The 15,860-nt window shown below is 37.9% G+C and overlaps 1 protein-coding gene across 1 annotated transcript in view; it reads right to left on the bottom strand.

Moving 5' to 3' along the window:
- Ssbp2 (single-stranded DNA binding protein 2) overlaps window positions 1–15,860 on the bottom strand; it is a 250,807-nt gene that overhangs the window by 145,050 nt on the left and 89,897 nt on the right. The window contains exon 4 of the mRNA XM_013512973.1: window positions 11,639–11,723. Within this exon, the coding sequence (XP_013368427.1) occupies window positions 11,639–11,723 (85 nt within the window). The remainder of the gene's footprint in view (window positions 1–11,638; window positions 11,724–15,860) is intronic.

The raw sequence follows: 15,860 nt of genomic DNA, 5'->3' as shown, positions 1-15,860 counted from the left end.
GGTCAGCTGCCTTTAAACATTTTTATTTAAAGTTTTTGGCTCGTTATGGATTCAGATGTTATAAATACATAAAGGAGATTTTAATAAAATATTGCTTACTTAAGTGTTTTCCCAAGAATTCTTGGGAGAGAATCCTTGAATGGGGGTAAGGATGGGTGAGTCAGATGCAGAAATAGCTGTTTTGGTGCTTTGGGAACATGAAGACTTGAACTAAGATGCCTGAAGTAGGACTGTATAGGAGACTGTAAAAGGAAGTGTCTAGCAATGGAACTGACAGGTTCGGATGACTGGGTGGAGGTAATGGGGACAAGTGAATCAGGAGACCCCCATACCTCACAGGTGACCTTTGTGTACATACTTGAAGCTGGGGTTGCACAAAGACAGGACTCATGCACTCCACAGTCTGGGAGGCTGAAAGCCCAAGTGCAGATGGTTCCATCAGGTGAGATCTGGTGAGGGCCTCATGGTGGAGAGTGTCACAGTGATGGGATACATGCAGGACTGGAAGCCAGGAGAAGTTCGGGGGCCAGGCTGCTCTTTCTGTAATGGCTGCTCTAGGAGAGCTTTCTAGGATACTGCTATGGCTTGTGTCTAGATGTCCCCCCAAAAGCCTCATGTGGTTATAGGGGGGCTTTTTCAGAGGTGGCTGGATCTAGAGTGTGTGAAGCTGGAATCGATTCATGATGCAATACTAGGCTTGAAGGCAGTAGGATTAAGTGTGAGTGCTGCCTACCCTAAGTACCCTGGATAAGATAAGAGGGCTAGAAAGAGTTGTGATCATCCCTTGTTGCTCTGCTGCCTTCTGCCCATCATGAAGCATTTCTCCTCTGCAATGCCCCTCTGTGACCCCACCCTGCCTTGGAAACAGCTGATTATGGACTGAAAGCTCTACAAACTGTGAGCTAAATAAACCTCTCCTCCTTCAACTTTGAGTGTCTGGTATTTTGACTCAGCAATGAGAAAGGTAACTAAGACAGATACTTTGAGAAGGCAGTGCCCATGACCTAGCTGCCTTGCTCTGGGTGCCACCTATTAAAGGCATCAACACCTCAACAGCAGTTCACCAGGAACAAACTTCTAGCATAAGGATGGGGGGGCACCTCAAACCAAATCTGAACCGTAGGACCAGTTACAGGGACACATCGCTTACTAGAGAGAAAGCAGGAGGGACTGGGAGAAGAGGAGGGCTGATTTACTTTAGATACAACAGAAGGAGGGCAGCCCTTCTCCCATAGCATGATCTATCCCTTCTCTTTCTTGGCACCATCTACAGCAGTCTCAGCACATTCCAAGAACTGACCCAAGGAACTTAGCATGAAGCCAGTGGGATGATTTCACTGTTTCCTTATAGTTTTGAAACTTGTATCACCTTATAAATGACCCTATGTCTGATTTTTCTAACCTGGTGAACAGTTCTGCATGCTATTCCTCAAATTCACCTTACATTTCCCCAACTTCAGCTAGTTTCTCTGATATACTACCTGTCTTAGTTACTTTCTTTTTGCTGGGACATAATACCTCACACCCACAAGTTTTATTTTGATTCAGAGTCTGTAAAGGTTTCAGTCAATAATCAGCTAGTTCCAAGGCGGTCAGCATAGAAGATGGGCATGGCAGAGGAGAAATAACCCATGGAAGGGTAGGCAGGAGGCATCAAAGAGCAGCATCAAGCCTCCCTTTCCCTTTTATTCCATTCGGGCTACAAGCCTATTGGCTGGTGCCATGCACACCCAGGCTCGGCCTTCCATTATCCACACCCAGAACTATACTAAGCCCATTGGTGAACTAATTTAGTTATCACATCTTTAAGCTATATTCACATGCTCTAGATCCAGCCACCTCTGAAAAGCCCTACGTGTGGCCACATGAGTCTTTGGGGGCCTATCAAAATACAAGCCATAACACTATCCTTAAAATGTCTCTTCTCCAAATCCTAGTCACCATTCAAAATCCTATGCACATGTAAAGTATCTAAGTTCACACAGTATAGCAGCTGTAATTTATATTACGGCAATTAACTCTTGGTATACAGCTCATGCACTGTGCCAAACACATTACGAACCCCTAGAGGGAGAAATTTCTACAAAGTATCTGGCACATAAATGGGTACTAAAAAGAGAGTTAGTAAATGATAGAAGAATGACCCTAAGTTATGTTTACTTAAATCACTTCCTGGAGGATCATCCTTTCCGCAGCACAGACAGATTTGTTAGTTGTTTCATCATTTTCTTCTTTAAAAATCTACATGTTTTAACATAACATATCACACAACTTTTAGGATTTGTACTCTGATATGGAAGTCTCTCAAAAATACTGATATCTTTCTTTTTGGAGATTCTTCAAGTTTCCTTCAAAGATTTAAAAGTTAACACTTTATCTTTGGGAACTGGTAACATCTATTTCCTGTTCCTGGCTGCAAACTGTGTTACACAAGTAGTTGTATGTGATTTTAAACTCAAAAGAGAAAAGAAATTATCAGGTAAAATATACATAGGTTAAAACCAATCTAATTCTAAAAACATATGCAATCAAATCTGTATACATTTTACGGCCAAAAAACAGATGTCTCATTCTTATTAGTATAAAGTAAGAGTGTCACATCATAGCTCTATCTAATATTAGTTGATTAAGTAACTATTATTTCAACTAATATATATTGTTTTTCTTTTTTTTTTTTTTTTTGGTACCAGGAATCAAACTCAAGACCTTGCACTTTCCAGGCAGGCGCTTACGCCACTGAGCTATATCGCTGGTCCTCAACTAACATATATTCTGTTAAAGCCATTATACTTAAAAGTGTAGAGAAATTATTTATTTTAGAAAGATATATAAATCTGGGTTGGGCGTGGTGGTGCATGCCTGTAATCCCAGCACTCAGAAGGCTGAGGCAGGAAGATCGTTGCGAGTTCAAGACCAGTCTGGGCTATAAAATGAGCTCAAGGCCAGCCTGAACTGCATAGCAAGACCTCGTCTCAAGAAACAACAACAACAACAGAAAAGATATATACATCTCTCACTTCTAGGCTATATGCCTATCAACAGATGAATGGATAAAGGAAATATGGTATTTACATACAGCTCAGTACTACCCTGCCATAAAGAAGGATAAGTCTGAGTCATTGTAGGAAAATGGGTGCACCTTGAGACCATAATGCTAAGTGAAACAGATCAGATGCACAAGCTTAAATATCACGCGGCTTCTCTTATATAAGAAACCCAAAGTATAAATAATTTACAGGGTAAAATATAAGATAGATAGGAAATAAGGTGGTAGACCTTTTGCAAATGGGAGGGGGACCTGGAGATAAAGAAGAGATGGAGGGAGACGGGAGGAGGGGAGAGGAAAGACGCATTGTGTCCAAGCACAAACTCCCCATGATGAATGCAATCCTTATGTGCTGCAAACACGGACTCATAAATTTTTTTTTAAAAAGGAAAACTAGTTTGGAGTAAGTGCAATGAGTTTTGGGAATGATTTTTAGTTTCCTTCCTCCAAATAAAGGGGAATAGAATACAAATAACATTCTTTTACTTTTCAAAGTTGCACAACATACAGTAATTTAGATGAAGGTATAAATAAAAAATAAGAAGTTGAGTGTGATGGTGCATGCTTACAATCCCAGTGCTCTTGGAGGTTGAGGCAGGAGGACTGCAAGTTCAAGCCCAGCTTGGACAATTTAACAACTTGGCAAGACTTTATCTCAATATAAATAAATAAAGAGGTCTGGGGATATAGCTCAGTGCAAAAACCCTCAGTTCAATACCCAGTACCAATAAATAATGAATAAGAGAAAGAAAGTGAAAGAAAGTAAAAGAAAGAAAGGAAAAAAGAAAGGAAGGAAAGAAGGAAGGAAGGAAGGGGCTATGGAAGTATGACTCTATAAATCTAAGGTATTTAGAAATATTTCTACTTTTCCTTCTTTAGAATCTCTGAAATAACTTATTTTCTGTGATTTCTAAATTTGCAAATTTTAAATCTCTTAGTATTAAGTAAGAAATGTATGGTCTTGTAATGAGTTTCGTATTATTCAAAGTTTTCTGGTGACATCAGCAACATAATCATAGACAGTGCAATGTCACCATTAAGGATAAAGAGCTTCCTGTGTTCACATGCTCACATTCATCAGAACTTGGGTTTTGATAAGAAAACAATACATTTAAGGAGGACAAAGGGACTTATGGTGGCCCTTTAAAATATGTACTTTAAAAATGTTTTCATAATAAAGCAAATTATAAGTAAAGGCATCCTCTTTGGTTCATCTCTTTTCTGCATTAATTTCTTCATTCATTGCCTTATGGAGTTTGTGAAGTCTACATAACACTGTAAATTATGCTATCAAAGACTGGAGTGAAGTGGCATTTTTCACAGTGTTTTATAGTTTTTTTGTTTATTGCCCCTTTTTCATGTTTCCCATTGAATGAATGAAATAACATATCCCCTTACAGGAAACTTCAGAATCAAAAGAAATACAAAAACAAGTTATTAGCAATGCTTAGAAGCCACTGCCAAGTAGTCCCAGGCCCAAATGACACCCTAGCAATAGAGGGGCACGCACGTACCACAGGCCAGGGGGGTGCACGTGCTTCTTCAAATCATCCCAGCTGACATAAATAGGAACAAAACCAGAAACAACTTACCTCATGCGAGACAGAAAGGAAGATGGTTTATAAGGTTTATCAATGGCAGAAGAGATTAAACTGGATCCTACAGGACATTGTAAAACCAGTATGTCAGGTAAGATTATATATAAACCTCTCACAGCATCCTGCATGTTATGATGAGCAAAAACCTTAACACAGAGACTAGATACATGGATTGATAAGACACCTGCTAAAGTTCTTACCAGCTGAATGGATTTCAAATACAACTTTATTTGTTCCCAGTCAATTATGAATTCTAATCACATGGACTGTTTAGGAGTATTTATAGCCCAAAGTGACATAGTTCATTCACCTGTGAGTATACTAAATCCTCACTGTGTGCTAAAATCTAAACTCCAATCTAAAGTTATGTGAACATCTGATTGCTCCCCACATTCTCCCGTGTTATACAAATGCTGACTAATTCCACAGTGTGAGACTATTCTGTGTCTCCCTATGCACTTTACCCTCTCACGTTTCAGACTTCTTCAGGAGAGGTCTTATTCTTATTCGTATAAAGCCAGAGTGTCACATCATAGCTCTATCTAATATTAGTTGATTAAGTAACTATTATTTCAACTAATATATATTCTTCTTTTTTTTGGTACCAGGAATCAAACTCCATTCCTGCGTGCTGAGCCCACGGGGCAGGAACCCACCCACCTTGTTTGGGGCAATGCTGCCAGCCGCCAGCTGCTCAAGGTAGGAAGCCCCTGTTGCCCGCTCTGACTCATGTTTTACATCTTTAGAAGTTGCTGTCTTATCTAAATTGGCATTAAATACAAAGTGAATAAAAGTGCTATTAAATGGCCTTTTTGCAACTGCATACCTAGTAATTAAAATAAGAAATAGAAAATCCTTATGAGATAGTATTTTCTTAGTCGTTTAGATATACACTAAATGCATATCTGAACACATCGTGTCAGGCAGCCTGCTGGGTACCGGGGGTGATAAAGGTGAGTGAGACAGAATCTGTTCCCTGTGCAAGCGCACAGAGTATTAGAGACAACATTCCATTACAGAAGTCTAATGTATGAGGGCGTTGAGGACGCTGGGGAACAAATCTCCTCCATCAGAATGGTGACACAGGTGTAGACAGGAGGTGTCCCATAGCGCACAGAAGAAGGGGTGCCGAACTCTCCAGGATGCTTCCCGCAGACAGCTCTCCCCGCAGCACGCAGCCTCCTCCCTGCGCTGGGCTTTACCTCGCCACTTGAGAGACTGCATTTCATACACAGGAGGACTGTGGAAGCCCTGCATGGAGCAAGACTTCCGGTGCCATTTTTCCAACAGCTCAGATGACTGATTGCATTTGTAGATGTTTCAGACATAACGCTGTTGCACATTTAAACATGCATTACATGCACCAAGAAACCAAAACGCTTGTGTGATTTGCTTTGTTGAGGCATCTTTTCTGGAACCAAGCCTGAAAGATCTCCAAGCTGTGCCTGGATATGATTTCCTATAAAAATCTTCATGAGGTATCTATGAAAACATTGATCTCCCATTATTTTATTTATATACTATCACTGGTATTTACATGTCATTTAAAACCATTATTACAAACCAACAACATAATCCTTTCTAGGAGTTACACTCTTGGGCTACAATACAAAAGTCAGCCTCTCGGGGCTGGGGACTTAGCTCAGTGGCACAGCACCTGCCTGGCAAGTGCGAGGTCGTGAGTTCAATTCCCAGTATCAGAAAAAAAAAAAAAGAAAGAAAAAAAGAACAAACCAAAAGTCAGCCTCTCACTATCAATAATTACTACTGAAGTTTGTCACTTTACCTGAACATTTGAGAGGTTTTTAAACATTTCTAGTTTCCAACTGATGTAGTCCGTTAACATTTATTGAACATGTATCATTTGACAGACCCTGAGGAAGAAAGAATCTAATTCTCTGATTTCAAAGAGTTCATTGTAATAATTTGATTTTATTACAATTGCACTAAAGCAGTAATATATTTCTGCTTTAACTTTGCTTTAGGACAATTAAGCAATCTTCCATTCACACAAAAGAACTCAAAATATAATCATGGCAATTCTTTTTCATTAAGAGTTTAATATTATAATATTTTGGAAATAAATGAATTGTTAAGTAAAGCAATTATATATTAAGCTGTAGCAAAACAAACCAAAAAACCCAGTAAACAGTCACTCCAGATAAAAATACTGCTTATGATTTCAGAGTCAGATAAAAAAACACACTAATGGAAAGAAAATAAAATGTAGCCCAATAAACTTCACAAGCTAATAGGTACTATTTTTACAATGATTTTGTTTTTACTAATAACATATAATAATAATTTTGTAGCTCAGATTTTTAATTCAGCTTGGAAACAACAGGGCCAAGCTAGCTCTTTCCTACCATGTGGCAAAACACTCATTCTCTAGTAAAATCTCTATCTTCTCCTGTAACATCGACTCCTAATTATTAATCTTTTCCTCCACACTCCTGATCTTCTTCTCTACTGTCCTCTAGAAAATCAATAGGTAGACATCCTTCCTAATGTGTTGAGGCAGAGAGGAAACACCCAGCTTTGCTCTGAATCATCACTACATTTCCTGCCACCAGTTCTCAAAAGACAAACCATAGCAATGCCAGGAAACCCACGTACTAAAAATGACGGTGCACATGATTTTCCCAAAGCTAATTATCTTAACTATAGTTTTGAGAATCGTGTTAAAATAAAAATATACGTATATGTAAATATAGAAAGATACACGAGCTATACTTATGGCATTCTATTATAAAGCAAACATGCTTGTAACTAGTACCAGGGTTGAGGAAAGGAGAACTTTACCACCATCACAAAAATGCCTCAGAAATTGTTTCCACCACCAAAATAACCATGAGTCTGACTTGTAAATCATTTCCTGGTGAAATTTATACCTTTGTCTTTAAAGAATGCATCCATATAAACTATAGTACATGGTTTGTTTCTAAGTGTACTTTCTTTTATTTTATATTTAGCATTGCACATAAATGCTAAATATTTAACATCCTATACTTTAAAATATAAATGCAAGAAAATGATCACTTTCTTACATGTATTTCACTTCTCTTAAATGTGTTTTCTTTTTCTCTTACAGTATGTGCACAGGGTGATTTCCTTTGAGGAAAAGATATTAACACTGCATATACAATCATTTGGCAAGTTAAATAATAAAGTGACAAAAACCTATGTGCTAGCAGACAGTGATCAGGAAAAACATTCCAAAATTAACAAAAGCCAAATATATATCTGGAATGGCAATTATAAAAACAGTTATTAAAATCATAGAGTGGAGAATAAATTTTGCGAGGATTTTGTACATGGTCAGTGTGAATGTAAATTGGTACCACCACTATAGAAAACAGTGTAGCAGTTCCTTGAAAGATGGAAAAATCAATTTACCATTTGTTCCAGCAATCCCATTGCTGGGTATCAATCCAAAGAAACTGAATCGCCAACAAATACCTACATTCCCATATTCATTACAACATTACTCACCATAGCCAAGATCTAGAATCAATCTAAATGTCTGTCAGTGCATAAATGGATAAAGAAAATGTGACAGAGTAGAAGTCAGTCATAAACAGGAAGGAAATCCTGCCATTTCTGATAACAAAGGCAAACACAGAGGACACTATTAAATAAAATAAGCCAGTCACAGAACAAATACCGCCTGATTTCAGTTTATGTGGGATCTAAAAAAGCCAGATTCACAGAAGCAGGAGGTAAAACTCTGGTGAGTTGCCAGAGGCTGAAGGGAGGGAGAAATGGCAGGCGTTGGTCAAAGAGTACAAAATTCAATCATGTAACAAATACATCCCAAACATCCCCTGTGCAACACAGGGCCTGTGATTATAATACCTACTGCATACTTCAGATGTTGCTAAGAAGATATCTCATGTTAAGTGTTCTTATTGGAAAAAGAAAACAAAACACGAGGAAAGCAGATAGCCGAGAGGTGACAGATAAATTATGGTGCTGAATGTGAGAGTGGTTCATGGGTACAGTCTTATCTGCAAACACATCAAGCTGTACACTCCCTTTCTACAGCCTTCCCATGCCAGTAACGCTTCAATAGGTGGTTAAAAATAAAATACAGAGTGCTTAGAATTGAGTTGAGACATCTCTCTAGTTTAGAGATGCGCTTCAGTCAGTCCTCATGCAAAAACCAACACACCATCTTTGATGAGAAGGGTTAAATGCCTAAGTATATGGCACGGTTGCAGGAAAAACCCACCACCCACTTCAAATTTAAAGTTCAGTTTGCTAAACTTTTTATTTTCCAATTTCAGAAGAAAAATCAGAACTCTTCAAAAGGTGAAAAGAATCTATTTTAAAGTAACTTTCCTGAATATAAAATTAATATCAATTATAGATAGCTGAAAATTATATAAATTACATAGATAAAAATAAAAATCATACATAAGCCAAATACTAAGATAGTCACTTTAACATGTTAGACTGCATTTTTAATTAAAAACATTATTCTTTTTATCTCATTATGCTTTCCAATATATCTCTTAAAAACTACTTTGTCATTATACATATTTATACATTCAATCATGTAAGAGGTAACTAACTACATACAAAATCACAACAGTAATTTTTAAACATATTGAGATTTATACATACAAGTGAAAGTGAATATTCCCCAAACTGCAACTGCTGAAGACAGTGTTTTTCAGAATACTTCCTTAAGAAGTACATTACATTTGGTTGGTCAACATAGTAATACCCATCACAGGAATGATTCTGTAATGGACCGAATTTTACCAAAATCTTACTGCTTATTCCTATCTTCCCTATTTTCTTCCCCAAGTCCTTTAAATGTCTCTATTTACACATTAGATATATTAGTTATTCATTAGTACTCATTAGTATATTCATTAGAACACATTAGTTATATTCATCATTTTCAGAAACTGTCCATTATTAAGAATGCAGGAAATCCTCCTGAAAGTTACTATAAAAGTGAGCAACAGAAAACAAATATATTTCAAAAAAACCAATTTTAATATAAAATTAGAGAAATCAAATTCCATCCTTCTACCATCCTCCAATTTTAAAAAGTCAGAGAGGCATTACCCCTGAAAAGCCATTGGCTTAAAGATGTAATAAAAATGCTACCTAAGAATAAATTGACTCTATTAGCACTAAAATTTAAGATAAAATTTAACACACAATAAAATGTGCGACTATTCATAATGTATTATAAAATCCAAGTGCTCAACTTTTCTCCAAACAACATTTTCTTAGGACCAAGTTACACGGTGAAAGGATGCTCCTCCTTTGGAATCAGCTGATTCCTACCTCTGGTCAATGTTCATCTTCAAACATGCTCAGAGAGTCAACCTCATCCCTGTGCACACTCTCGGAACTGCAAGCGCTGCTGAGTGTGCAGCTGGCGACGGGAGAGGCCACGACAACGTGGTGATGAGTTAGCTCACGTTTCTGAAAGAGCTGCTGAGTTACCTCAGCGCTGCCCACCAGGGCTCCACGTGAGCAGCAGTGTGCACTTTTCTAAGGAATGGAATTGTAAAGTGTCTATGTAATTAATCCTTGACCTGCAGACTGTCCAACACTATATCTCCTTCAGGAATACACCACCAGCCCCATCTCACGCCAGCTGGTTGTCAAAATGAGGAGGTACATCAACAAACAACTTCTCCCATGACTGAGAGGCCAGATGCCAGCATGGCTGTCTGGTCTAAGGGACAGATGAGATGGGGTGCCCATTAAATCCAGTCTCTGCTTTACTTCCTGCCATGAACCAAGGGTGAAAAAAAATAGAAGCAAGCTTGTTCAGATAAACACTGTGCCCTGGTCCAGCCCTATCTGGCTGATAGGTGGTGACTGATAGCTCTTGGTGTGTGGTGGTGACCTTTTCCCTCTCTGTACCCAAGAGCTGTGTTCGGTACACACTAAGCTGAGAAGGGTGCTCGATATCCGAGGAGGGCACCGCGACTAACCAGTCTGTCCACCTTCAGGAGTTACACAGTGCCCACCATCTGCACACCGTAAGTCTGCACACTCTTTCTTGTGCTACTGTGAGAGTTACAGTTCTGTTCTTCACTCTGAGACCCAATCATTTTCTAGAAGAACAAGGTCTGTCTCCCTTTTGAGCCTAGTTCTGGTTTGTAAGGATTTCTGCACAGAAGGATGCCCTCCTCCCACAACTGACAAGTATCCCTGTGGTTGCTTGAGGATCTTGCTACAAGATACTTCCTCAAGCTCCAGACCTGATTCTACTTTCAGAGATGGATTTCCTCCATTTCCTCCAGCTTTATAGTTTTTTTCCCAGGTCCTTCATGGTACCATCTCCTCATTCTCATATGAAATTTTTCCCTAAAGAAAATTTTCCTCGTTTTGTTTCTTTTTTCCCATTCTACTTCCAGATATAATCAGCTACCTAAAATCAGACTTGCAGTTTTGAAAAACGTTTAAGCCAAAGTCTGCCCTTCCTTCAGGATTCAAGAAAAAATAAATTCACATTTTTATTTTTGCTTTGAATCTTCTGCACTATTGTCTAATAGTTCCGTTAATCCATGATCAATTTCATCTGTGGAACTGCATTCTGTGGAGAAGATACAATATGTAGTCTTACGCTATATAACCAAAAGATATAAAAAGAGAATAAAATATTTCTACATTTAAAAAAATCTCATAGAAGATAAGAAATCTTTTGAAAATCTTCAAAAGAAGAGCATATCATATTTCTAGACATCTTGCGGCAGATCTCTTTGGACAGTAATGAACGACTACTTCACTTTTTCAAATCTGGAATCTCACAAGTCAGACACGTAGAAATACCCTCCGAGTGTTTGGTCAGACCGGCCCACCCTGGCATTTCACTTCTATACATGAGCCCAGTTTGCAAGGAAAAAAAAAAGGAGAAGAAGAACCAATTCACTAAGGGCCAAAACAAAAAAAAGAGACAACTGGGGCATTTTTCAGAAGCAGTGGTTACAGAGGCAGCTGCGCCGCGCGGGAGGTGACTTACGTAGTCGTGGAAGGCCTTGGCTTCACTCGAGTGCTCACACGTCTCCCGCCTCTCCGGAGCAGCGCAGTAGAGATCCCAGAACACGCTGCAAAGGGACCAGGGGACACTGAGAAGCCACGTGACACCAGGAGGACCAACACACTTCTAAGCCCGAGACTTTTTACACAGACGCTTTCCACCGCAGGACGGTTATTGCTTTACCCTCAGGGAGAGCTGGCTAGCCCTTCTGCAGTAAATGGGCAACCCCAGCCACCTTTCAGCCATGCCCAGTAAGAACTTTTCTAAAAGGCCAAACAATTTTAAAGCAACATTTTTGTGTTTGTGGTTCTGGAAATCAAACCTAGGGACTTGCAAAAAACCAGTGATTCAACATTTCACCCTAATAACTGGCTATTTGCATTATTGAGAGTTGATTAAAGCAATTTATAATGGTTTTCCTATGAAGAACAGACACAGTAAATAAGGCTTTCTATCTCTTTCCTCCTCCCTCTCTTGCTTTCTCTCTCTTTCCTCTCCCTCTCTTGCTTTCTCTCTCTTTTTCTTTTTCTCTTTCTTTCTTTCTTTTGAGACAGGGTGTTGTGAAGTCACTAAGTTGTCCAGGCTGGGTTCCAACTTGCAATTTTCCGGCCTCAGCCTCCCAGAATACTGAGATTATAGGCATACACCACATCTGCCATACTACGCTAATTTAATCTTTAAGGAATAAAGTGGTTCATTAATTTTTTCAGGATAATTTTGTCATCCAACTCACAGCCCTATATACCTTCACCATCAAATAACCTTGGTCAAATGAATATATGTGCTTAAGTAATTTTGAAAATAAAACAATCCATTCTAACTTCTTTTTTCCTCCTATTAAAAGATGTTTCTTGCAAAACATAAAGCTCTGGTCATCCTTCCATTTATCAAACTGACAATAAGCATGGGAAAAGGATTCAAAGACCAGGAAAATCATCAGGTGGGGTACTGGTTTGGCATAAAGGCAACTATAACATCAATACAATTATTTTCTTCCATCTTTCCACTCCTATGCAAATGGAAGGCTGCTTAGGCCTACGGTCAAGAACAGCAGGATTGTATATGTGACTGAGAAAGAAGCCTGCTCTCTGGTGACCAATGTAGGGACCCTGGAGTAAGCTATCTACACTGCCAGAAACACCATTTCCTCCTCAGTGTACTGGGATTTCTGGGAAGGTGAAATGATAGAGCATAAGCCTGCAGTCTGCCATGCAGTTAGCGCACGGTGTGCCCAATGATAGCATGAATGTGATCAGGAGCTTGCAGAAGAAATGCTTACAGTACATATTTCTCAGGCAGCCAACAAGATGGGATGGAAGCAGAGAGAGTAAACAAAACTTGATGAGCTGAACCTGAGTTTCTGACTCGCAAAGACTTTCGTCCTCTGGATTTTTTCCTCTGCTGGGAGAAAATATTCCAAAGGCTTATGGTACACAGTGTAAGTACACAATTCAAGAAAATAAGATTACCCCAGAGAGGAAAAGCATGAAAGGTTGAGTACTGTCATAATTTCTTTGAATGCATTGCTTATTATTTCCTTCCCTATTAAGTGGAAAGAAATTTTATTTATTATTAAAGTCCTCACCATAGGTAAGAAATACAAAGAGAAGAAAGACGAAAGTTAAGTAAACTTCAATATTTTTAGGAGAGTGAACGCAGTTGTATGTGGCCTCCCTACACCTCTACTGTGATAAAAATGTGTAAGACCTGTAGATATTCAAGGATACAACTGAAATTTTCACCTGGATTGAGTGCTGTGAATTATACTCTATTGTGATTACTTGTTCTCATGTTCCTGAGGAACTTCAAGGCCCTGAAAGCAAGAACTTTCATGTTTAAACTGTGTTTAGTTTAATCATACATTATACATAATTTTATAACAAAGAGCTGAACAACTCTTATTGTTCCTAATTTTCTTATTTTCCCAGAAAGTACCATAAAACCTCTCCTAAAAAATCTTCTATGATACTACTTTTAAATGATTTGTTGCTCAAATTGGTTACTCAGATAAACAGATTTAGGCATGAAAGATTGATCAAACAATTAAACACTAACTGTTCCTTTCAATAAAGCAATAGAAATCAGTAGTACAGCTATCTTAGCTATGCTGTGTATACCTATGTACATATTTTTCCCTTCTTTCTTTCTTTTCTCTTTTTCCTCATCCTAGATGTAACACAACAACCATTATTAATTTCCTATCACCTTGTCTGAAATTCTGTATTGCTTTTATTGTTTTTGTGTTGCTTTGTCTGTCTGTGTTTGTTAATAGGTTTTCGTTCTTTTATCTTTAAAATAAAAAAAGATTTGTTGTTACAAGTTATAAAATAAATGAGAAATGAAATATTTGAGAATATTGTGCTGTTCTACTTCTATTTTTAGGCCTGTCTTCACTGATTTAGTAGTGTGAGTCAAAGTTATAAGGTCAAGCTTAGAGGTAATGAAACAAGTTAGTAATCATTTGAAAGATAAGTTTGTATGTGTTATTTCTAAGACTCCTGTATGACTTACATGTGATCTTCTTCAATAAAGGTAAACAAATGTATCTATTGTTTAAAAACATTTTCCATGGCAAGCCTCGCCCTAGGTCTGCTCTTGCATCTCCTAAGACAAGTGTGTGTGCTTTTCTGTACATTCATAGCCTTTCTTCTACCGACGCTAAGCAGCCAGGCAAAGATAACAGGCAGTAAGAAGGGTTAAAGAATACTCAGAAAAACTGGGCAAATCTTCAGCTAACATAAGGAAGATGTGGGGTTATATATATATATATATAATGGTGTGCTACTCAGCCATAAAGAAGGATAGGTTTGAGGCATTTCTAGGTAAATGGGTGCAACTTGAGACCATATTCTTAAGTGAAATAAATCAGACTCACATGCATAAACATTACATTGTCTCCTTAGTGGGAGAAACTGAAAGAGTCAATAAAGACTAAAATGTACAATAGATATTGCAAAATGGGAAGAAATTGTTCGAAAGGAAAGAAGAACTTGGGTCGGGGAAAAGGGAAAGAAAGGAAGGGAAAAGGAAAAATGATTAAAAAAGGATAAAATGGAAACAAAGATTTGTAAATAGGGAGGGGAAAATGGGCTCAAGGGAAGAGAGGGGATTGGGAAAAAAAGGAATCAAAACATATCATGTACAGGTACAAATTCCCTGTGATTAATATGATCATTGTGTATATCTAAAATGTACTAGTAAACTTCATTAGAAAAAATGCTTCTTATCAGGAGAGTTTTGGAGGTAAGCCTACAAAAATATGCTATATCTTATGACAATTAAATAATAAAATTAATTTAAAAATTAAATAAGCATGGACAAATTTATCTTTAGTGCTAGGGTATTGTGTTTTAAAACATGTTTCATCAATTTTAGAAGCATCTGTTTGTTCTTATACCTAAGAATTATAGGTGGGAAAGGCACTCAAAATTTTATCTTTTCTGAAATGTTCAACAATCTTTTGCCACAAATTATTCCAAATGTTATTAAATGCCTCATCAATATAATATGCCATGTTACATACTGCTCAAGAAAAAAGACATATAATCCATGGTACATATGAATTCAAAACCACTGATGAGTTGAACTAAAAATTAATCAATTAATTATAATAATTAAGTGTAGAAGTTCCATTTCATAAGTTACCAAAATTTCACAAATACTGTGGGCAGATGCTTATGGTTCATATTATAACCATGTGGTCTGACTATAAAAAATATGGATCTATCTCTTAGAGGAAGAACTAAGCACCCTAGTAGGTAAGGTCGACAGCAACACCCGACTTGCTCTTCACTGGAGAGATCTTACTGATGGACTTTACTAGTCTTCGGTACCCACTAACCTTGTGCCTTGGTTCCTGAGAGGGCCAACAGCAAGCCAATCCAACAAACTTCTCTCTGCAGCCTGAGATGCTGCAGACTGAGGCGTTTCTTGATTCCTCTAATCCCCACATCTGTTAGCAAAACACTACCCTTGAAATGTACTGGATTATCACAGACATTCTCTTTATGCCTAAGCGGCAACAAATGAAAAGCTTCTGAATTTTCTAAATGGAAAAAGGTGCTAAACACAGAGAAGAAAACTTATAAAGTATAATTTATAAGTTTTGAGTCTTGTCTCATTTATTATTATTAGACTCCTCCCTGCATAAATTGAAGAAAAACATAATAGTCCCAAGTTAGTGACTCTTACCCAAACACTTCTG

This window comes from Chinchilla lanigera, unplaced genomic scaffold (genome assembly GCF_000276665.1).
Source record: "Chinchilla lanigera isolate Chin_1 unplaced genomic scaffold, ChiLan1.0 scaffold00017, whole genome shotgun sequence".
NCBI lineage: Eukaryota > Metazoa > Chordata > Mammalia > Rodentia > Chinchillidae > Chinchilla > Chinchilla lanigera.
Note: the sequence above shows the minus strand (reverse complement) of the source record. Positions and strands in the feature narration are given on the sequence as shown.